This window comes from Tamandua tetradactyla, chromosome 5, assembly GCF_023851605.1.
Source record: "Tamandua tetradactyla isolate mTamTet1 chromosome 5, mTamTet1.pri, whole genome shotgun sequence".
In the NCBI taxonomy this organism is placed as follows: Eukaryota; Metazoa; Chordata; class Mammalia; order Pilosa; family Myrmecophagidae; genus Tamandua; species Tamandua tetradactyla.
In genome coordinates this window covers 67,007,106-67,032,261 of record NC_135331.1, presented here as the reverse complement: position 1 = coordinate 67,032,261, position 25,156 = coordinate 67,007,106, and the positions used below count along the sequence as shown (strand labels likewise).

The following is a 25,156-nucleotide window of genomic DNA, read 5'->3' as shown; positions in this document are numbered from 1 at the left end:
CTAGGAAAACTGAGGATATGGCCCAGTCAAAGAGCAATTCAAATGAGATGCAGGAGCTGAAACAATTAATTCAGAATATACAAACAGACATGGAAAACCTCATCAAAAAACAAATCAATGAATTGAGGGAGGATATAAAGGCAAGGAATGAACAAAAAGAAGAAATCGAAAATCTGAAAAAAAAATCACAGAACTTATGGGGATGATAGGCATGATAGAAGAGATGAAAAAAACAATGGAAACCTACAATGGTAGATTTCTAGAGACAGAAAATAGGATTACTGAACTGGAGGATGGAAAATCTGAAATCTGACAAGCAAAGGAAAATATAAGGAAAAAAATGGGAACAAGTGAGCAGAGACTCAGGGAATTGAAGGACAATATGAAGTGCACAAATATATGTGTTGTGGGTGTCCCAGAAGGAGGAGAGAAGGGAAAAGGAGGAGAAAAACTAATGGAGGAAATTATCACTGAAAATTTCCCAACTCTTATGAAAGATCTAAAATTATAGATCCAAGAAGTGCAGCATACCCCAAAGAGAATAGATCCAAATAGACGTTCTCCAAGACACTTACTAATCAGAATATCAGAGGTCAAAGAGAAAGAGAGGATCTTGAAAGCAGCAAGAGAAAAGCAATCCATCACATACAAGGGAAACCCAATAAGACCATGCATAGATTTCTCAGCAGAAACCATGGAGGCGAGAAGACAGTGGGATGATATATTTAAATTACTAAAAGAGAAAAACTGCCAACCAAGAATCCTATACCCAGCAAAATTGTTCTTCAAAAATGAGGGAGAAATTAAAACATTTTCAGACAAAAAAATCACTGACAGAATTTGTGACCAAGAGACCAGCTCTGCAAGAAATACTAAAGGGAGCACTAGAGAGAGAAATGAAAAACAAAAAAGAAAGAGGTGTGGAGAAGAGTGTAGAAAAAAGGAAAATTAGATATGACATATACAATCCAGAAGGCAAAATGGTAGAAGAAAGTACTACCCATACAGTAATAACACTAAATGTTAATGGATTGAACTCCCCAATCAAAAGACACACACTGGCAGAATGGATTAAAAAACAAGTTCCTTCTATATGCTGTCTACCGGAAACACATCTTAGACCCAAAGATAAACAAAGGTTGAAAGTGAAAGGTTCCGAAAAGATATTTCATGCAAATAACAACTAGAAAAGAACAGGAGTAGCTATACTAATAGCCAACAAATTAGACTTCAAATGTAAAACAGTTAAAAGGGACAAAGGAGGATACTATGTATTAATAAAAGGAATAATTCACACGAAGACATAACAATCATAAATATTTATGCACCGAATCAGAATGCTCCAAAATACATGAGGCAAACACTGCAAACACTGAAAAGGGAAATAGACACATCTACCATAATAGCTGGAGACTTCAATTCCCCACTCTCATCAATGGACAGAACATCTAGACAGAGGATCAATAAAGAAACAGAGAATTTGAATATTACAATAAATGAGCTAGACTTAACAGACATTTATAGGACATTACACCCCACAACAGCAGGATATACCTTTTTCTCAAGTGCTCATGGAACATTCTCAAAGACAGACCATATGCTGGGTCACAAAGCAAGTCTCAACAAATTTAAAAAGATTGAAATCACACAAAACATTTTCTCAGATCATAAAGGAATGAAGTTGGAAATCAATAATAGGAAGAGGGCCAGAAAATTCACAAATATGTGGAGGCTCAACAACACACTCTTAAACAACCAGTGGGTCAAGGAAGAAATTACAAGAGAAATCAGTAAATATCTCGAGGCAAATGAAAATGAAAACACAACATATCAAAACTTATGGGATGCAGCAAAGGCAGTGCTAAGAGGGAAATTTATTGCCCTAAATGCCTATATCAAAAAAGAAGAAAGGGCAAAAATTCAGGAATTAACTATCCACTTGGAAGAACTGGAGAAAGAACAGCAAACTAACCCCAAAACAAGCAAAAGGAAAGAAATAACAAAGATTAGAGCAGAAATAAATGAAATTGAGAACATGAAAACAATTGAGAAAATCAATAAGACCAGAAGCTGGTTCTATGAGAAAATCAATAAGATTAATGGGCCCTTAGCAAGATTGACAAAAAGAAGAAGAGAGAGGATGCAAATAAATAAGATCAGAATGGAAGAGGAGACATAACCATTGACCCCACAGAAATAAAGGAGGTAATAACAGGATACTATGAACCACTTTATGCTAATAAATGCAACAATGTAGATGAAATGGACAACTTCCTAGAAAGGCATGAACAACCAACTTTGACTCAAGAAGAAATAGATGACCTCAACAAATCAATCACAAGTAAAGAAATTGAATCAGTCATTCAAAAGCTTCCCAAAAAGAAAAGTCCAGGACCAGACGGCTTCACATCTGAATTCTACCAAACATTCCAGAAAGAATTAGTACCAACCCTGCTCAAACTCTTCAAAAAAATTGAAGTGGAGGGAAAGCTACCTAATTCATTCTATGAAGCCAACATCACCCTCATACCAAAACCAGGCAAAGATATTACAAAAAAAGAAAACTACAGACCAATCTCTCTAATGAATATAGATGCAAAAATCCTCAACAAAATTCTAGCAAATCGAATCCAGCAACACATTAAAAGAATTATACATCATGACCAAGTAGGATTCATCCCAAGTATGCAAGGATGGTTCAACATAAGAAAATCAATTAATGTAACATACCATATCAACAAATCAAAGCTGAAAAACCACATGATCATCTCAATTGATGCAGAGAAGGCATTTGACAAAATTCAACATCCTTTCCTGTTGAAAACACTTCAATAAAGGAATACAAGGGAACTTCTTTAAAATGATAAAGGGAATATATGAAAAACCCACAGGTAATATCATCCTCAATGGGGAAAAACTGAAAAATTTCCCCCTGAGATCAGGAACAAGACAAGGATGTCCACTATCACCACTGTTATTCAACATTGTGTTGGAAGTTCTAGCCAGAGCAATTAGACAAGAAAAAGAAATACAAGGCATCAAAATTGGAAAGGAAGAAGTAAAACTATCACTGTTTGCAGATGATATGTTACTATATGTCGAAAATCCTGAAAAATCCACTGCAAAACTACTAGAGCTAATAAATGAGTCCAGCAAAGTATCAGGTTACAAGATCAATATTCAAAAATCCATAGTGTTTCTATACACTAGTAATGAACAATCTGAGGGGGAAATCAAGAAACAAATTCCATTTACAATTGCAACTAAAAGAATAAAATATTTAGGAATAAATTTAACTAAAGAGACAAAAGACCTATACAAAGAAAATCACAAGAAACTGTTAAAAGAAATCACAGAAGACCTAAATAGATGGAAGGGCATACCGTGTTCATGGATTGGAAGACTAAATATAGTTAAGATGTCAATTCTACCTAAATTGATTTACAGATTCAATGGAATACCAATCAAAATCCCAACAACTTACTTTTCAGAAATAGAGAAACCAATAAGCAAATTTATCTGGAAGGGCAGGGTGCCCCGAATTGCTAAAAGTATCTTGAGGAAAAAAACGAAGCTGGAGGTCTCACTCTGCCTGACTTTAAGGCATATTATAAAGCCACAGTGGTCAAAACAGCATGGTACTGGCATAAAGATAGATACATTGACAAATGGAATCGTATAGAGTGTTCAGATATAGACCCTCTCATCTATGGACATTTGATCTTTGATAAGGCAGTCAAGCCAACTCACCTGGGACAGAACAGTCTCTTCAATAAGTGGTGCCTAGAGAACTCGATATCCATATGCAAAAGAATGAAAGAGGACCCATATCTCATACCCTATACAAAAGCTAACTCAAAATGGATCAAAGATCTAAACATTAGGTCTAAAACCATAAAACAGTTAGAGGAAAATGTAGGGAAATATCTTATAAATCTTATAATTGGAGGCAGTTTTATAGATCTTATACCCAAAGCAAGAGCACTGAAGAAAGAAAGAAAGAAATGGAACTCCTCAAAATTAAATGCTTTTGTGCATCAAAGAACTTTATCAAGAAAGTAAAAAGACAGCCTACACAATGGAAGACAATATTTGGAAACGACATATAAGATAAAGGTCTAGTATCCAGAATTTATAAAGTGATTATTCAACTCAACAACAAAAAGACAGCCAATCCAATTACAAAATGGGAAAAAGACTTGAACAGACACTTCTCAGAAGAGGAAATACAAATGGCCAAAAGGCACATGAAGAGATGCTCAATGTTCCTGGCCATCAGAGAAATGCAAATTAAAACCACAATGAGATATCATCTCACACCCACCAAAATGGCCATTGTCAACAAAACAGAAAATGACAAGTGCTGGAAGGATGTGGAGAAAGAGGCACACTTATTCACTGTTGGTGGGAATGTCAAATGGTGCAACCGCTGTGGAAGGCAGTTTGGCAGTTCTTCAAAAAGCTGAATATAGAATTGCCATATGACCCAGCAATACCATTGCTGGGTATCTACTCAAAGGATATAAGGGCAAAGACACAAACAGACATTTGCACACCAATGTTTATGGCAGCGTTATATACAATTGCAAAGAGATGGAAACAACCAAAATGTCCATCAACAGACGAGTGGCTAAACAAACTGTGGTATATACATACGATGGAATATTATGCAGCTCTAAGACCGAATAAACTTATGAAGTATGTAACAACATGGGTGGACCTTGAGAACATTATGCTGAGTGAGACTAGCCAAAAACAAAAGGATAAATACTGTATGGTCCCACTGATATGAACCAACATTAGTGAATAAACTTGGAATATTTTATTGGTAACAGAGACCATCAGGAGATAGAAATAGGGTAAGACATTGGGTAATTGGAGCTGAAAGGATACAGACTGTGCAAGAGGACTGAATGCAAAAACTCAGAAATGGACAGCACAATACTACCTAACTGTAATACAATTATGTTAAAACACTGAATGAAGCTGAATGTGAGAAAGATAGAGGGTGGAGGCCTGGGGGCACAAATGAAATCAGAAAGAAAGATAGACGATAAAGATTGAGATGGTATAATCTAGGAATGCCTAGAGTGTATAATAATATGACTAAATGTACAAATTTTAAAAATGTTTTCACATGAGGAAGAACAAAGGAATGTCATATTGCAGGGTGCTGTAAATAGATGGTAATTAATATTTTAAAATGTCACCTTATATGTGAGATTAAAGCAAAAAATGTTTATTTGTTACAAAATTTATATTTTGACTAGTGCATTTCCTAATATAACTTATGTAGACAGTTTGATTGAACACCATAAGTACTTGGAATCTCAGGTAGGACATGAGATTTTGTTGGTTTGTCCAGAGTGATGCCCCAATGAATCCCAGAGTGATCTGATCAGTGAGTGGAAAAGTATTTGCAAAAGCCCTCTTTGGGGAATAGTGAGAACGGGGAGAAATGCAACTTCCCCAAGTTGAATTCTTGATATTCTCACAAGCAGTGTGGACAACCAAAGCTATAGGCTGAGCCTCCAGTCTTGAGGTTTGTTCATATGAAACATAACCCCACAAAGGATAGGTTGAATCTACTTAAAATTTAGGCCTAAGAGTCACCCCCAAGAGAGCCTCTTTTGTTGCTCAGATGTGGCCTCTTTCTCCAGCCAATATGATAAGCAGTCTCACCACCCTCCCCATCTCTGCGTGGGACATGACTTCCAGGGGTGTGGACCTTCCTGGCAACGTGGGACAAAGATCCTGGAATGAGTTGAGACTCAGCATCAAAGGACTGAGAAAAACCCTAGAATGAGCTGAGAATTAACATCAAGGGATTGAGAGAACCTTCTCGACCAAAAGGGGGAAGAGTAAAATGAGACAAAGTGTCAATGGCTGAGAGATTCCAGAGTCTAGAGGTTATCCTGGAGGTTATTCTTACGCATTAAGTAGATATCACCTTGTTGTTCAAGATGTAGTGGAGAGGCTGGAGGGAATTGCCTGAAAATGTAGTGCTGTGTTCCAGTAGCCATGTTTCTTTGTTTTTGTTTTTTTTTTTTTTACATGGGCAGGCACCGGGAATCAAACCCGGGTCCTCAGGCATGGCAGGCAAGCGTTCTTACCTGCTGAGCCACCGTGGCCCGCCCGTAGCCATGTTTCTTGATGATCATTGAACAATGATATAGCTTTCACAATGAGACTCTGTGAATGTGAAAACCTTATGTCTGATGCTCCTTTTAGCTACTATATCAACAGAAGAGTAGAACATATGGAATAAAAATAAATAATAGGGGGAACAAATGTTAAAATAAATTCAGTTTGAAATAGTGGTAAATGAAAGCGAGGGGTAAGGGGTATGGTATGTATAGCTTTTTTTTTCTCTATTATCATTTTATTTCTTTTTCTGTTGTCTTTATATTTCTTTTTCTAAATTGATGCAAATGTACTAAGAAATGATGAATATGCAACTATGTGATGATATTAAGAATTACTGATTATATATGTAGAATGGAATGATTTCTAAATGTTTTGTTTGTTAATTTTTTTTTAATTAATTAAAAAAAGATGTAATGGAGAGGCTGGAGGGAACTGCCTGAAAATGTAGTGCTGTGTTCCAGTAGCCATGTTTCTTGAGGATGATTTAATAATGATATAGCTGTCACAATGTGACTGTGTGATTGTGAAAACCTTGTGTCTGATGCTCCTTTTATCTACCCTGTCAACAAATGAGTAGAACATATGGAATAAAAATAAATAATAAGGGGAAAATGAGGGAGAAATTAAAACATTTTCAAACAAAAAAATTGCTGAGAGAATTTATGACCAAAAGACCAGCTCTGCAAGAAATACTAAAGGGAACACTAGAGACAGATACGAAAAGATGGAAGAGAGAGGTGTGGAGAAGAGTGTAGAAAGGAAGACTATGAGTAAAGGTAAAAAGAAGGAAAATTAGATATGACATATAAAATCCAGAAGGCAAAATAGTAGAAGAAAGTACTACCTATGCAGCAATAACACTGAAGTTTAATGGATTAAATTCCCCAGTCAAAAGACAAAGACTGGCAGAATGGATTAAAAAACAGGACCCATCTACATGCTGTCTCTACTCAAAGGACATGAGGGCAAGGACACAAACAGACATTTGTACACCAATGTTTATAGCAGCATTATTTACAATAATATAGCTAAACAAACTGTGGCATATACATAAGATGGAATATTAGGCAGCTGTAAGACAGAATAAAGTTATGAAGTATGTAACAACATGGATGAACCTTAAAGACATTGTGCTGAGTGTGATTAGCCAAAAACAAAAGGACAAATACTGTATGGTCTCACTGATATGAACTGACATTAGTGAATAAACTTGGAGAATTTCATTGGTAACAGAGACCATTAGGAGATAGAAATAGGGTAAGATATTGGGTAATTGGAGTTGAAGGGATACAGATTGTGCAACAGGACTGAATGTAAAAACTCAGAAATGGACAGCACAATACTACCTAACTGTAATAGAATTATGTTAAAACACTGAATGAAGCTGAATGTGAGAATGATAGAGGGAGGACATCTGGGGGCACAAATGAAATCAGAAAGAAAGATAGACGATAAAGACTGAGTTGGTATAATCTTGGAATGCCTAGAGTGTATCATGATAGTGACTAAATGTACAAATTTTAAAAATGTTTTTGCATGAGGAAGAACAAAAGAATGTCATTACTGCAGGGTCCTGAAAATAGATGGTAACTAATATTTTAAAATTTCAACTTATATGTGAGACTAAAGCAAAAAATGTTTATTTGGTACAAAATTTATATTTTGACTAGTACATCTCCTAATATAACTTATGTAGATACTTGGTTGAACACCATAAGTACATGGAACCTTGGGTAGTACATGAGATTTTGTTGGCTTGTCCAGGTGATGCCCCGATGAATCCCAGAGTGATTTGATCAGTGAGTGGAAAAGTATTTGCAAAGTCCCCTTCGGGGAATGGTGAGAACGGGAGAAAATTCAACCTCCCCAAGTTGAATTGTTGATATTCTCACAAGCAGTGTGGAAACCAAAGCTTTAGGCTGGGCCCCCAGTCTTGGTGTTTGTTCATATGAAACTTAACCCCACAAAGGATAGGTCAAGCCTACTTAAAATTAGGCCTAAGAGTCACCCCAAGAGAACCTCTTTTGTTGCTCAGATGTGGCCTCTCTCTACAGCCAACAGAACAAGCAATTTCACCACCCTCCCCCTATCTATATAAGACATGACTCCCAGGGTTGTGGACCTTCCTGGCAACGTGGGACAGAAATCCTAGAATGAGCTGAGATTCAGCATCAAGGGATTGAGAAAAACCCTAGAACGACCTGAGACTCAGCATCAAGAGATTGAGAAAACCTTCTCGACCAAAAGGGGGAAGAATAAAATGAGACAAAGTGTGAATGGCTGAGAGATTCCAGAGTAGAGAGGTTATCCTGGAGGTTACTCTTACGCATTTAGTAGATATCACCTTGTTAACCAAGATGTAATGGAGAGGCTGGAGGGAACTGGGTGCAAATGTAGAGCTGTGTTCCAGTAACCATGTTTCTTGATGATGATTGTATAGTGATATAGCTGTCACAATGTGACTGTGTGATTGTGAAAACCTTGTGTCTGATGCTGCTTTTATCTACCTTGTCAACAGATGAGTAGAACACATGGAATAAAAATAAATAGGGGGAACAGATGTTAAAATAAATTTAGTTTGAAATGCTAGTGATCAATGAAAGGGAGGGGTAAGGGGTATGGTATGTAAAATTTTTTTTTTCTGTTTTCGTTTTTTTTCCTGTTGTCTTTTTATTTCTTTTTCTGAAGTGATGCAAATGTTCTAAGAACGATCATGATGATAAATATGCAACTAAGTGATGATATTGTGAATTACTGATTATATGAGCATATATTAAGTATATATTAAGAATGTGTTTCATTATTGTAAATTTTTTTTAATTAATAAAAATTTTTTAAAAAAATGAAACACTAAAGAAAAAAAAAAGTACGAGAAGGCAGAGGGAGAAGTCAGAAGTCAGTAGAAACTGGGGGGAGGGGGAGGCAAACGCCAGGAGAGCTTGCCCACTATGTGGCAGGAGGCAGAGCTGTCAGCCAAGGAGCCCCAAGATTGCAGCAAGCCAGCACTAGAATGCTGCGGTCTTTGGGGAGAAAGCGTGGCCTTCCTAATATCTTGATTTTGGACTTCTAGCCTTCCAAATGGCGAGCCAATAAATTCCTGTCGTTAAGCCAATATGTTGTGTGCTATTTGTCATAGCAGCCCGGCAAACTAAGACAATGAATAAGATGGTTTTAGGTAGTGTTCTCATACTAATCACTGCTATATGTCTCATCTCATCACAAAATAAACATGTGAACTTTTCATACGGCTCATGTCCTTGTTATCCAGGGGACAAATAATTTTTTAAAGAATGCAACATTAATTTTGTCACCTGCATATCCAGTGCCTAGACAACACGCATACATGAACAAAACCAGAAGTCAGCACTTCAGATATTCATCAGGAAATTCAACCAGGAATGTACTCTGTTTACTAGCACTTGCTAGTAATTTGGTTAAGCCATTTGATAGTTGGAAAAAATAGCTAATGGATATCTTAAATATTAATTTCCCCAGATCCTCTAGGTTCTATGTCCATAATATCAGAAAATAACATAGCTAGAGAAATTTTTCCTAGAGAAATGATTTCCTTACATTATAATTTAAACACCATACTGGTGGCTTTTATAATAAAGTCACAACAAAAGGAACAATCACTTGAAAAATATCTTTGGATCATCTACAAAACTATAGTCATAGTCTATGAAACTACTTATATACAGATACAGGTACTAAATAGATTGAATTATGCACTCCAGAAATACATGGTATTAGTCTTAATCTATTCCTGTTAGTGAGAACCCTTTGTAAATAGGACCCTTAGAAGATGATATTCTTAGTTAAAGTGGACTGACTGAATCTGCATGGGCTTTAATCCAGATTACTTGGAGACCTTTATAAGCAGAATGAGATTGAGATGGAAAGGGAGAGCCAAAGGGAGAAGCCAGAAGTCAATGGAGCCTGGGGCAGAAAGGAGAAGGCCATCACCATGTACCTTGTCATGTGACAGAAAAGCCAAGGGCCAAGGATCACCAGCAGTCGACCCTAAAACTACACAGTCTTCACGGAAAAAGCATCACCTTGCTGATACCTCGATTTTAGACTTCTGTTAGTCTCAAAATTGTGAGCCAATGAATTTTTGCTTTTTAAACTAATCCATTGTATGGTATTTGTCACAGAAACCAGGAAATTAAGGCACCTTCTTAGTATATAAACTGCCAGGGGAAGTACCTATCAGAGAAAAGGAAATGCCATCTTTAATGGGGAATGGGACTACGTGCCCTTATGCATTCTCTTCTGCTCTCACTTCTAGAAAGCTCAGATTTATATTAGACCTCCACTCTGGATTCCTGGCAAAGAAGTACTCAGTGAACCCACTCAAGTTTCCGTGAAGCTCAGCAACTCCCTCACCCAACAGTGACTTTTAAGGGAAGGTTTTAAAAATTTGTTTTTTAAAACTGTCTTCCTCAACTGGAAATCACTGGGGGTAAGGAGAAACGTACTGACGGAAATGGATTGTGCATGTGTTCAGTCTCTTTTTGACTATCTAATTTGTTAATAATACTTTGATATTGTGAGTTGTAATTCTGTGTAAATGCTATTATTATTTTCATGCTTATTGTTTTTGTCCTCCTCGCCGGCCCCATGGCAGGCAGGGATAACAGGGCTGTACAGTACTGTTTGTCTGGATAGAGCAGCTCTGTTCTGTTTATTCTATTCTGACCCTGTTGATTAGTCACTCTCTAAAACAAAAGTCTGATTCTGTACTTCTTACTTTCCTCCCTGCAGAGGAGCAATTAATTCTCAACCTCTCCTGTCTCTGTCCTCTTAATTCAAAATAAGACTATAAACCTATAACTTCTCTAATTAAAAAAAATAATAATAGGAGGAATAGGGAAGAGTAAATGCAGAATTGTACCTGGGCTCACACTTGCTTCTTTTATTCCAAGCCACCTCTCAATTTTGTTGCCAACAGATCGGATAAATGAATACATAATTGTCTATTTTTTTTAAATCACCATCATGCCTAACTTGAAGAAATGACATTTGAAGTGATACTTAAAATCTGTAGGCTATACAGGATTTCAAGAGAACTCTACCTTGCCTAGCACAGTTTCATGACAGTGGAGGGCTGCTCTGGAATTGCCTAGCCAAGTAGCATGAGAAAGAGAAGACTCGGATGTTGTCACCTTTTAACTGTGTTCATAAACGGCCTGGTTTGATCTTAAGGGTCTTCCTTCACCTTCTCTCCAACTTTGCAAGCTACCCTAGTTAACTTCTGAGTCTTCTACACACTCCCTCAACCTTCTCTCATGTTCCTGGCCACGTCCAAATTGAAGACCTTTCCCTCACTACTTCCTCTTCCTTCCCCGCCCGAATGCCAAATCCTGATCAAGCTACCCGGTAATATTTGTAATATCACTGAGTTTTATCTCCTCTTCCTCCCCTCCCCCCTTCCCTCGTCCCCCCTCTCCTCCTCCTTCTCCTCCTCATTCTGCAACCCCCAGCCTTATCTCCCTGCCAGGTCATATCAAATGCAACCTCCATCCTGCTACTCCCATAATAGCCTTACTCATTGGAAGATTCACAGTCTCCACGTGGATCTTTTCCACTCTCGGTATTGCACTGAGCACGCAGTGTACAGATGCGTCTCCAGCACGCACCAAGCAGATCCTCCTTCGGGCAGGTTCACTAGGACCAATCTGCATGTCACCTCCTCCAGGAAGTCCTCCCAGATGTCCCCGTTCCTCGTTCCTCCCAAGAATCGTCTATGTGCTCCTTTATGTTCCCGTAACCCCGCACTCTTAATACATGCTGGTGCGACTGTCGGCTTCTGCGCTTAGCTCGGGCAGATCTGTGCCCACTTTGCGGAGGGGACTGTGTCATAATTGTCTTTGTAGGCCTGGCCCCTAACCCAACAGCAGTGCCCCCCAAACCTCGGAAACTCTTTTTCCTGCAAAGGGGCCGGAGCGCCCCCCTTTCTTGTGCTTTTAACCCAGGCAGTGGTGACTTGGGCCCGACGAGGTGACAGAGGGGCCCGCACAGAATCGGTGCTCACTGTTCGCCCAGGCAGACCTCCGGGGCCAGGCAGGGGTGTGCACGGGCGCCCCAAGCCAGCTCCTCCCCGCGATCCGGGTTTGCGCCTTCACTCCGAGCCCGCGCGCTGCGCGCTCCCGACGCAGTGGGCGCGCGCCGGCAACCGGTGCGGGGCGCGCGGGGTCGCCATGGCGATGCAGGCGCCGCGGCCAGCGAGGTAGAAGAGCATGTGGCACAATTCCGAGGAGAAGATCGCGTCCTCCTCGGCCCCGGAATCCACGCCGACTTGGGCCCCGGGTCCTACTCCGGGCCCTACTCCGGTCCCCACTCCGGTCCCCAGTCCGACCCTGGCCGCGGCCGAAGAGCTGGGTAAGAACTGGGGGCTCTTCAACGTCGGCCTGGTCGGGACCCAGGGGCCGCGCAGCAGCCGCCTCTTCCTTGCTAGCAGGTTGCGGGCCCGAGGCGGCGGGGCGAGAGGGTGCTTCTGGGCAATCCCGGTAGTGGCCGCAACTTTGGGACGCCCCCAAACACTAGCGGGAGGGGAGCCCGGGGTCCCCGCGGCGCGCCGCCCTTCGCGCGCAGACTGAGGGGGGGAGGGTGCCACACGCCGTGCACTTACCGTCTCGGGCTGGGGGGTCCCGGGGCTCTCCTCCCGACCCGGTCTTGAGGAAGCCCTAGAGAGCAGGCCCCAAGTGGGCGAGACTTTGCATCTCTCTGCCACCTCCGCTTTAAAGATTTCTGCGCCTTTGAATTATCTCCAGCAAATTAAGCATCGCCCGCTCCCACCCCCATCCCTACCCCTTCCATTTCCATTTCGGATCCCTGTTTAAAGAACGTGTTTGCACTTAAGGAAGTCGGAAGCCTGATTTAAACCTCCCTGCAAGCATGAGATGGGCATTCTTACGCTCTCCCTTTAGCAGAAGAGGAAGTTTCACCTCCAAGAATTTAAGCTCAAAATCACACAGCAGGTTGTGGAGAGGCGCCTGTGTCTGACTGTCAAAACGACGGTTTTCCAGCGGCTGGCTGCTCCTGCACAGGAGAGCATAGGGAACGGTCTCCAAAATTATTCCCGCTTTTAGAAAGTTTAAAACATGCTGCCAGGGAAAAGAAATAATTATCTGGAATTCAAGGCTTAGGCCATGAATGAAAAACGAAATTTGGGTTAAATTCTTGACATAGTCTTACGTAGCTGATTATTCCGTAGTTTTTGCTTTACATTTGCAAGACTGAAATATTGTTTTTCTCTTAACATGAATACAGTATAGGAAATAAGGTTATTAGTGACAAAATACTTAGTGAATTTTAAATAAAAGGAAGAGTAGCAGAAAAATTTAGCATAACTTTAAAATACTTAAAATCTGTGACTAATTAAATAATATTCTTGTCATTTTCTTTAGTTATATTTAGCTGGTAATCTAAGATTCCTTCACGCCTTCACAAAAATACGAGTTGTAAACCTGACACATTTTTGTGTGCCCTGGTTGGGGTGAGGGCAGCTGAGGGTAGGTACTTTATCTCAGAGAGATCTTGAGGCAATTACTCTCTTCTTTTTAATATCAAGAACACCAGAAAGTGGAAAGAGGCATTCCAAGTGAACATGATCATATAAATCTGGGAAATGCAGAATTCTTAACACCTTCATGCAAGTTCAACATTTTGAAGTCTTGGTGACACTGAGTGTTTAAAATATCTTGAAAAGTGTTTGTGGATTGGAATGTTGAGCTCTGTTCAATCCAGCACTTTCCAAACTTATTTGACAATAAAACCCATCTGTTTGGAACATCTTTCATGATCTTGTAGAAAAGTAATATCCTACAGAACACAGTTTTGGAAATATTGTGCTAAAATACTACTTAAATGCGTGAACATTTCCTAAAATTGGTGAAGGGTTTGGTGGTGTACATCCATATGACAGAAATTAGGTTGAAATTAAAATTTTTCGAAGATATCTAATGACATTGAAAACTCAGTATAGTGTTAAATGAAAAAAGCAATATGTAAAACTTTCCTGAAAGATTCCAGAATATTTTTAATCTTTCTAAAGGTTAATATTTATATATACATATAAAAGAAACACAATTAGAAGGAAATGTCCCCAGACCTCAATGGTGGTGGTTCTTTGGCAGTAGGACTCCTGATGTTTCTCTTTTTGATACTGAGATTTCCAAATAGTTTGGAATAAGCGTGTGTTAAGTTTATTTTTTAAAAGGTTATTTAAAACAAAATTATAAAACTTTGCTTTCATTCTTAATAAAATGTTCTTCCTCTTAAATCTTGGGCTGTAAATTTGCTTGGCTAACTCTTCATAGTTAGTGCAGGAATCCATTCAGCTAAGGATATTTCTGATAAGTAGAGACAAGGGGAGAAGCTGGCTCTAAAGAAACCAGGCTAATTTAAAAAAGTAATAAAGAAAGAAAGAAAAAATAAATAAAGAAACCAGGCTGGTTGAGCAGTGAGTTCTCTGAGTACAGATTTTTAAAGATATATACAAAAGGTAGAAGGATAGAAAACAGACTGTGGCATGTGCTTATAGGAAAAGAAGCAACGTAGTTTGCTTTCTTCCTGGGTATTGTGAAAAACACTTTTGAAATAATATAAAATAATATTGATAACAGAGTTGCAAGGGTACTTCAGCCTTCCAGGCGGGAGACCTGGGTTGGATTCCTGGTCCATGCACATCCCGCCTGTGCCGGTGTGAATCTGTGGTGGACCCTAGAAAAACCATGTCCTTTAATCCTCATTCAGTATTGCTGGGTGGGAGCATTTTGATTGTTCTCATGAAGAGCTGACCAACCCAACTGTGTGTGGTAGCTTTGGATTAGATGATTTCCATGGAGGTGTGTCTCCACTCATTGAAGGTGGAGTTGCTTACTGGAATTCTTTAAAAGAGGAAACGTTTGGAGAGAGAGTCCCTTTTTGTAGAGCCACGAGAAAGCCAGCAGACACCACCATGTTCGCCATGTGCCCTTCCAGCTGAGAGGGAAACATTGAACTTCACTGGCCTTCTTTAACAAAGGTATCTTTCTCTGGATGCCTTAAATTGGACATTTGTATAGACTTGTTTTAATTGGGACATTTTCTCAGCCTTAGAACTGTAAACTAGCAACTTATTAAATTCCCCTTTTTAAAAGCCATTCCGTTTCTGGCATATTGCATTCTGGCAGCTAGCAAACTAGAATACCTCCAAAAAACAAGCAAGCAAAAGAAACAAAAATTCAGCAAATGGTGCTGCAATAATGGGATACTCACATGGAAAAATATTGAAATGTGACCTTGCTATACAGCATAAAAATAGATAGATAGATAGATAGATAGATAGATAGATAGATAGATAGATAGATAGATAAACAATGAGAAAGCTGCATTTATAAAGGAGGAAAGTGATCTCAGCTTCTGCTTTGTTTCTGTTCTTCTTAAGAACTGAACAGAGAAGATTCACCTTTGAAAGAGGAAATGTAAGGCTAAGAGAGGTGAACAAGTACTATCAGCCAGGCCTTAGCTTGGAATGAGGAAGAACTGACAAGAGCTATAATCAAAGATGCCATCAATTTGGGATTGTGTAGTGGGAATTCAAGAAGCATATGGGATATGGTAATTTTTCAGACTCTTTTGAGTTTAGATTCCCTCCTACCATTGAAGCCATTATAAGAAACTATTCTAAGAAACCTTGAATAACCCTAACTGGTATAGCACAGTGGAAAGACGCTTTGGATTCAGAGTTCGTTTCTGCACTCTGCCCCTTATTAGCTGTGTGATTTTGGACAAATGATTCACCTTCTTGGGATGCCAATTTCCTTAGCTACCAGGCCTGGTACATGATTGAGGTTAGTTCTCCCTATGTCACTTCCTTTATGTTACTGCAGCCCTTTTCTGGCACGTGGTAAGGTCTGCTTTAATTGTCTTAGTTCTCCAAACAGCATTTTAATTCTTTCTTTCCCCCTTTCTTCACTTCTCTTTCTCTTTTCTCCTCCATCCTTAGTTCCTTCTGTTTCCAACCTCCACTATACATACAGATGTTCATCATTGATTGAAATAATTATAATGGGGGAGAGGGAAGCATTTAGATTAATTTGTATGATATGAAGAGTAATGTAATTATTTTTCAAACATTCCAGTATCCATTCCCAGTCTCCGAGAACATTATTGTAATCTTTGTACGGAAAAGTCCCAGAAAATTAATCCATTTATATTGAATATACTCCAGGAAGTGGATGAAGAAAGTAAAAAGAGGTAAGGAAGATAAAGAGTTGATAACATCAGTAGTATTCACTGATACTCATCTATGTGAAAATCTCGAAAATCAGGTTTTTTTGGCCATTTAAAAATGCTTCGTAAAATGGACATATCCTTTGATTCAGAAAAGTGACCCTGCTGGCAGGTCTTAGAGGCAGTGTAGTATAAAGGGACGAGCACTAGCCCAGAAGGTCTGGTCTCCAGATTTGACCTTGACTCCTGTGAGATGGGCGGATTTAGGCATATCATTGAAGTCTTTAATGCCTTTATACTGTGGGGAAACTGGGTTTTTGTGAAAACTTGAATGATATAGATTAAGGTGTTTTGTAAAATCTATAAGGATATCCAGCATTATTTAAAATTATCTTGTGTAAATCTACCACATTGTAGTACGTGCTTGGTTCCGGTAAATGCTGTCGATGATGTTACTATTTACACGTGAAGAAAAAAAAATACTTTCATTTCTTCACTGGATTTCTTTCTTCGTATTTCAAAATCTTTTTCTGTATTTTAAGACTGGAAAAAAGAATCACATTAAACATTGCTGGTAACAATCGCCTAATGCCCGTAGAGAGAGTAACAGGTGAAGATTTTTGGATTCTTTCCAGCATTTTAAAGAAAAATCCGTATATTATTGGTATGTCTCTTTAAGAATCAATACCTCCTGCTTTTCACTGTCCTGATTTTAAGTATTATAAGGAATGTCATTGCTATTCATCTGTGTCTTTCAGGTTTGGATGTTAGATATAACCTCCTCAGTGATGTGGGTGCATATTATGCTGCAAAACTTCTTGAGGTATTTTACTACAGAATATTCTTAGTTCTATTTATGGTACAGCCACTTGGTGTAATGGCACACATAGAAAACACTAGTTTTCTAGTTTCCAGGGGTCCTGCCTCTGTGCTCTTGCACCCAAAATACACTGGAAACACATTTGTGTATTTGGTCTTAGTAGAGCTCATACCTAGAGCTCCTGAGTCAACTTTTGCAAATTTGTTGTACACCATAGTTAAATAAATACATAGAACACATCCATTCATTCAATCAGTAATCAAGGCTGAATATACAGTCTTTTTCTTTTGTTTGTATTGCAATTAAATTTATTTTAAATGAGAATGGTGAATTTTTTTCCTCAGTGGTAGTTACCTTTGCTAGATTCTTTTCCTGAGTTATAAAAAAAGATTTTCTGTAGAGGTAAAAGGCTTATTTAAAGCACCTCTGAAACATATATTATTGATTGATTTCTGATAATAGATGTGTAATAGCTTCTTTTTTCTCTTTATTATAGAAACAACATAATATTACTTATTTAAATCTTATGTTTAATGATATTGGGCCCGATGGTGGAGAATTGATTGGTAAAGCGCTACATGTAAGCATTTATATACCTCAGACTAGTATTTTATTTGGGAATGTTCACCTTGGATAGTTTGTCTCCAAAAGAATCAAATGTTAATGTGAATTTGTTTTAATATTGTGGGGATATATGTTTTTAAAATTTTGTTTTATTATTTTTAAGTATTTTTATTGATAAACAACATACAACACAAACATACTTTTTTTTAGGTACAATAGTAAATATTTATTTAAAATAAGTAAAGAATAGATTACATTTTAAATACTGACAAAAATAGTAGACATTACAATATCTGGAAAAATAATAATTTTTTTTAAATACAAAGAAAACAAGCTCAAACATTCCTATTTTGATCATTCGGTTCTACATATATAATCAGTAATTCGCAATATCATTACATAGTTGCATATTCATCATCATGATCATTTCTTGGAACATTTGCATCAATTCAGAAAAAGAAATAAAATGAAAACAGAAAAAAAAAATTATACATACCATACCCTTTACCCCTCCCTTTCATTGATCACTAGCATTTCAAACTAAATTTATTTTAACATTTGTTCCCCCTAGTATTTATTTATTTTTAATCCATATGTTTTACTCGCCTGTAGATAAGGTAGATAAAAGTAGCATCAGACACAAGGTTTTCGCAATCATACAGTGACATTGCAAAAGCTGTATAATTATACAATCATCATCAAGAAACATGGCTACTGGAATACAGCTCTCCATTTTCAGGCAGTTCCCTCCAGCCTCTCCATTGCACCTTAACTAAAAAGGTGATATCAATTTAATGTGTAACAATAACCTCCAGGATAACCTCCCGACTCTGTTTGAAATCTCTGAACCATTGACGCTTTATTTTGTCTCATTTCACTCTTCCTCCTTTTGGTCGAGAAGGTTTTCTCAATCCCTTGGTACTGAGTCCCAGCTCATTTTAGGATTTCTGTCCCACGTTGCCAGGAAGGTCCACACCCCTGGGAGTCATGTCCCACATAGAGAGGGGGAGGGCAGTGAGTTTGCCTGTCGTGTTGGCTGAGAGAGAGAGGCCACATCTGAGCAACAGAAGAGGTTCTCTTGGGGGTGACTTTTAGGCCTAATTTTAAGTAGGCTTGACCTATCCTTTGCAAGGTTAAGTTTCATATGAACACCCCCCAAAATTGGGGGCTCATCCTGTTGCTTTGGCTGTCCCCACTGCTTACAAGGCAAACATTCTTAACATATAAACATTCCATACATGGTATACAATCAGTGGCTCACAATATCATTGCTTAGTAGTATATTCATTACCATGATCATATTTTAGAACATTTGCATCACTCCAGAAAAAGAAATAAAAAGAAAAAACTCATACATACCAGGCCCCTTACCCCCCTCCCTCTAATCGACCACTAATATTTCCATCCAGTATATTTTAACCTTTCTTCCCCCCCTTTTTTTTTCCCTCCTATACCCCTTACCACTCCCTTTCATTGATCACTAGTATTTCTTGCTGTCTTTTTTTTTGCATGGGCAGGCAAAAAAATCGAACCTAGGTCTCTGGCATGGCAAGCGAGAATTCTGCCACTGAGCCATTGTCGCACCGCCCTTCATCACTAGTATTTCAGTCTACTCAATTTGTTTTAACATTTGTTCCCCCTATTATTTATTTATTTTTGATCCATATTTTTCACTTATCTGTCCATACTGTAGATACAAAGGAGCATCAGACACAAGGTTTTCACAATCATGGTCACATTACAAAAGTATATCATTATACATTCATCTTCCAGAAACATGGCTACTGGAACACAGCTCTACAATTTCAGGCACTTCCCTATAGCCTCTCTAATACACCATAAACTAAAAAGGGAATATCTATATAATGTGTAAGAATAATCCCCAGGATAAGCTTTAGACTCTGTTTGAAATTTCTCAGCTACTGATACTTTATTTAGTCTCATTTTGCTCTTCTGCCTTTCGGTTGAGAAGGTTTTCTCAATCCCTTAATGCTGAGTCTCACCTCATTTTAGGATTTCTGTCCCACATTTCCAGGGAGTTTACATCCCTGGAAGTCATGTCCCACATGGAGAAGGGGAGGGCAGTGAATTTGCTTGCCATGTTGGTTGAGAGCGAGATAGGCCACATCTGAGCAACAAAAGAGGTTCTCTGGGGGTGACTCTTAGGTCTAATTTTAAGTAGGCTTAGCCTGTCCTTTGTGGGGTAAGTTTCATATGAACAAACCCTAAGATTAAGGGTTCGGCCTATTGATTTGGTTGTCCCCACTGCTTGCGAGAATATCAGGAATTCTCCAAATGAAGAAGTTGAATTTTCTACCTTTCTCGCCATTCCCCCAAGGGGACTTTGCAAATACTTCTTTATTCACTGTTTAAATCAGGGATGTATGTTTTTTTATTGCACTTTAATTTATTAAAGTATGGACATTATATGAGTACTTTTGAATTTTTTAAAAAAATAATCAGCTTTATTGAGATATAATTCACTTACGTAAAATTCACCTTTTTCGGTTAACAGTGATTTTTAGAAGTCAGGGTTGTATAAGCATCACTATTACTGCTGTCTATTTTTATAACATTTTCATCACCCCAAAAAGAAGTCCCATCTCCAATTTTGTTCCATTATTCTATATATCTTTCCTTAAGCCAGTACCACACTCTCTTGGTTACTGTAGATTTGTAGTAAGTTTTAAAATTGAAAAGTATGTCATCCAATTTTTTATTTCTTTTTTCAAAATTGTTTTAGTTATTTTAGGTACTTTGCATTTCCATATGAATTTTCAGTTCAGTCTGTCAATTTCTGCAAAAAGAAGGAGCTAAGATTTCTGTAGTAATAGTCAAGAAAGAGAATTTTGAAAGCAGCAAGAGAAAATCAATCCATCACATACAAGGGAAGCCCAATAAGACTATGTGTGGATTTCTCAGCAGAAACCATGAAGGCAAGAAGGCAGTGGGATGATATATTTAAGATTCTAAAAGAGAAAAACTGCCAACCAAGAATTCTATATCCAGCAAAACTGTCCCTCAGTAATGAGGGGGAGATTAAAATATTTTTAGACAAACAATCACTGAGAGAATTTGTGACCAAGAGACCAACTCTTCAAGAAATATTAAAGGAAGCACTAAGGCAGATAGGAAAAGGCAGGAGAGAGAAGTCTGGAGAAGAGTGTAGAAATGAAGACTATGAGTAAAGGTGTTCTAGTTTGCTAGCTGCTGAAATGCAATATACCAGAAATGGAGTGGCTTTCAAAAAGGGAAATTTAATAAGTTGCTAGTTTACAGTCCTAAGGCCAAGAAAATGTCCCAATTAAAACAGATCTTTAGAAATTACCAATCTAAGGCATCCAGAGAAAGATACCCTTCAATAAGGCCGATGAAGTTCAGGATTTCTCTCTAAAGTGGAAAGGCACGTGGCGAACTCAGTCAGAATTTCTCTCTCGGCTGGAAGGGCACATGGAGAACACAGCCTCATCAGCTAGCTTCCTTTCTAGCTCCCTTGGAGTTGTTTTCCTTCTTCATCTCCAGAAGTCACTGGCTGGTGGACTCTCTGCTTCATGGTTCTGCAGTGTTCTCTGCTCTGTGTGAATCTCCAGCTTTCTCCAAAATGTTTCCTCTTTTATAGGATTCCAGTAAAGGTAATCAAGACCCACCTGGAATGGGTGGAGACATGTCTCTACCTCATCCAGCTAAGCAACCACTCTTGACTGAGTCACATTTCCAGGGGAATGATCTAATTAAAGTTTCTAACATACTATACTGAATAGGGATTAGAAGAAATGGCTGCCTTTACAAAATGGGATTAGGATTAAAACATGGCTTTTCTAGGGTACATACATCCTTTCAAACCAGCACAAAAGAGAAAAAAAAAATAGATATGACATATAAAATCCAAAAGACAAAATGGTAAAAGAAAGTACTGCCTTTATAATAATAACATTAAATATTAATGGATTAAATTCCCCAATCATAAGATATAGATTGGGTGGGCCACTATAGCTCAGCAGGCAGAGTTCTTGCCTGCCATGCCGGAGACTGGGGTTCAATTTCCGGTGCCTGTGCATTTAAAAGAAAAAGACATAGACTGGCAGAAGGATTAAAAAACAGGACCCATCTATATGCTGTGTATAGGAGACTCATTTTAGAACCAAGGACAAAATAGGTTGAAAGTGAAAGGTTAGGAAAAGATATTTCTTGCAAACAACAATCAGAAAAGAGCAGGAATAGCTATACTAATATCCAACAAATTAGATTTCAATATAAAACAATTAAAAGAAACAAAAAACAAAGAAGGGCACTATACATTAATAAAATGAACAGTTCAACAAGAAGACATAACAATCACGAATAATTATGCACCAAGCCAGAGAGTGCCAAAGTACATGAGGCAAACACTGACAACACTTTGAAGGGAGAAGTAGACACCTCTACCATAATAGTTGGGGACTTCATTTCCCAGCTCTCATCAATGGATAGGACATCTCCACAGAGGATCAATAAAGCAACAGGAGATTCGAATAATGTGACAAATGAACTAGACTTAGATGTTTATAGAACACCCACAACAGGAGAACACACATGTTTCTCAAGTGCTCACATATCGTTCTCATGGATAGACCATATGCTGGGTGACAAAGCAAGTCTCAATAAATTTAAAAAGATTGATATCATATAAAACATTTTCTTGGATCATAATGGAATGAAGTTGGAAATCAATAACAGGCAGAGGGCCAGAAAATTCAGAAATATATGGAGGCTAAACAACACATTCTTAAACAACCAGTGGGTTCAGGAAGAAATCACAAGAGAATCAGTAAATATCTCGAGACAAAAGAAAATGAAAATACAAAATATCAAAATTTTGGGGGTGAAGCAAAGGCAGTGTTTAGAGGGAAATTTATTGCCTGACATGCCAATATTAAAAAAGAAGAAAGAATAAAAATCGAGGCATTAACTGTTCACTTGGAAGAAGTAGAGAAAGAACAGCAAATTAACCCTAAAGCAAAAAAGGAAAGAAATAATGAGGATTAGAGCAGAAATAAATGAGATTGAGAACATGAAAACAATTGAGGAAATCAACAAAACCAGGAGTTGGTTCTTTAAGGAAGTCAATCAAAATCAATGGATAATTAGCTAGGTTGACCAAAAAAAAAGACAACCGAATTTAACAATTGGCAAAAGACTTGAATAAACATTTTCCCAAAGACGATATATAAATGGCTAAAATGCACATGAAACGATGCTCAACAGTATTAGGTCTTAGGGAAATGCAAATTAAAACCAAAAGGAGATACCATTTTGAACTCACTACAATGGCTGTTAAAAAAAAAACAACAGAAAATAGCAAGCATAGGAGAGGATGTGGAAAAGCAGGAACACTTATTGTTGCAAAGATAGTAAAAAGGTTTAGACTGTGCAAAATATACGGCAGTTCCTTAGAAAGTCAAGTATGGAATTACCATATGACCTGCAATCCCACTTGCAGGTATATAACCCAAGAAATTGAAAGCAGGGACTCAAATAGATGCTTGCACACCGATGTTCACAGAAGCATCATTCAAAGTGCCAAAAAAATGGAAGCAACCCACATGTTCATCAGCTGATGAATGGATAAGCAAAATGTGATATATACACACAAAGGAATATTATTTGGCCGTGAAAAGGAATGAAATTCTGATACCTATGACAGCATGGATAAATCTTGAAGACATCATATTGTGTGTAATAAGCCAGACACAAAAGGTTAAATATGTACTCTTACTGATATGAAATACAATAAGTAAATTCATAGTCAATAGGGAATTAGGATGCTTGATTGGTACAGAGTTTGTGTTTGTGGTGTTGGAAAAGTTTGGTAACGGATGGTGGTGATAGTAGCACAATATCGTAGATATAATTAATACCACTGAATTATATATAGTTGCCTGTGGTTAAAGGGAAATGTTATGTTATAATATGTTACTAGAATAAAAATTTTAAAAACAATACATAGGACTGTACAACACAACCAGTGGACCCTAATGTTAACTATGACCCATAGGTAATAGTACAGTTTTTGTAACAAAGGTTCCACGCTAATGCACAGTGGTAGCAGGGCAAACTATGTGTTTGAGAGTGGATATATGGAACTGCATTTTCTGCATGCTGTTTCTGTAAACTGATCACTTCTCTAATTAAAAAAAGTCCCTGACATTGTCCAGATATAATCTGCTCCTCCGTACTGTGTCTATTTGGGGCTGAGCTGCAGTTGTGATGCTAAATGAAAGAAAATAAAAAGATGCCTTGGGTAAACACACACACTCAAAATTAAAAAGAGAGGTGGAAATAAACACTGCAGATGTGAACACATCTGTTTAGTCTTTGTTGGGGTAAGTGGGTATCTGTTTATTTATCATCTTTCATCCTTTTCTGTATATTCTAGATATTTCAGAAGTAACTATTTTAAAAATAAAATTTTGAATAATTTTTTTGAAGTTATTTATGGGCGATGGAGAGTGACTAATGGTGTGAATCTCTTGTAGATGATACTAATGACTAGATAAAGATGACTGTTGTACAACATTGTGAATGTATAAATGGCACTGAATTATACTGTGAAATTGTTATTAATTTTATGTGAGGTGAATTTCACCTCAGTATAAAAAAATAATTTTCTTTGAAGATAAATTTACAGATTTTCCAAAAAAAGGATAGTTTATCAAAACCTGCTTCACTAAATTCAACTTACCCAAGTGAAGAATTCTTGATATTCTCACAAGGAGTGGGGACAATCTTCGGGTTTGTTCATATGCAACTTAACCCCACAAAAGATAGGCTAAACCTACTTTAAACTAGGCCTAAAAGTCACCCCCAAGAGAACCTCTTCTGTTGCTACTCCCAGGGGTGTGGACCTTCCTGGCAATGTGGGACAGAAATCCGAGAATGAGCTGGGACTCAGCACCAAGGGTTTGAGAAAACCTTCTCGACCAAAAGAGAGAAGAGCAAAATGAGAAAATAAAGCATCAATGGCTGAGAGATTCCAAACAGAGTCAAGAGGTTATCCTGGAAGTTATTCTTACGCATTAAATAGATATCACCTTTTTAGTTAAGGTGTAACAGAGAGGCTGGGGGGGAACTGCCTGAAAATGTAGATCTGAGTTCCAGTAGCCATGTTTCTGGAAGATGATTGTATAATGATAAAGCTTTCACAGTGTGACTGTGTGATTGTGAAAACTTTGTGTCTGCTGCTTCTTTTATCTGTGATATGGACAGATGAGTAAAACATAAGGATTAAAAATAAATAAGTAATAGGGTGAACAAATGTTAAATTTAGTAGATTGAAATGCTAGTGATCAATGAAAGGGAGGGGTCAGGAGTATGGTATGTATGAATTTTTTTCTGCTGTCTTTTTATTTCTTTTTCTGAATTGAT

At 37.9% G+C, this 25,156-nt stretch overlaps 2 protein-coding genes across 9 annotated transcripts in view; one reads left to right on the top strand and one right to left on the bottom strand.

The window, feature by feature from the left end:
• LRRIQ4 (leucine rich repeats and IQ motif containing 4) overlaps window positions 1-12,236 on the bottom strand; it is a 47,608-nt gene extending 35,372 nt beyond the window's left edge. For 2 of the 3 annotated variants that reach the window (XM_077160983.1, XM_077160984.1), the window contains exon 1: window positions 11,699-12,236. The gene's annotated coding sequence lies outside the window, so the exon portion shown is untranslated. The remainder of the gene's footprint in view (window positions 1-11,698) is intronic. The other variant, XM_077160985.1, reaches the window with a different exon arrangement.
• An 84-nt stretch (window positions 12,237-12,320) lies between these two features.
• LRRC34 (leucine rich repeat containing 34) overlaps window positions 12,321-25,156 on the top strand; it is a 32,276-nt gene continuing 19,440 nt past the window's right edge. For 4 of the 6 annotated variants that reach the window (XM_077160990.1, XM_077160988.1, XM_077160987.1 and 1 more), the window contains exons 1-5: window positions 12,321-12,531; window positions 16,278-16,392; window positions 16,911-17,032; window positions 17,127-17,191; window positions 17,685-17,768. In XM_077160990.1, coding sequence (XP_077017105.1) covers window positions 12,390-12,531; window positions 16,278-16,392; window positions 16,911-17,032; window positions 17,127-17,191; window positions 17,685-17,768 — 528 coding nt within the window. In that variant the 5' untranslated portion in view covers window positions 12,321-12,389. Of the gene's footprint in view, window positions 12,532-15,633; window positions 15,754-16,277; window positions 16,393-16,910; window positions 17,033-17,126; window positions 17,192-17,684; window positions 17,769-25,156 lie in introns of those variants that run through there. The other 2 variants (XM_077160989.1, XM_077160991.1) reach the window with 2 other exon arrangements.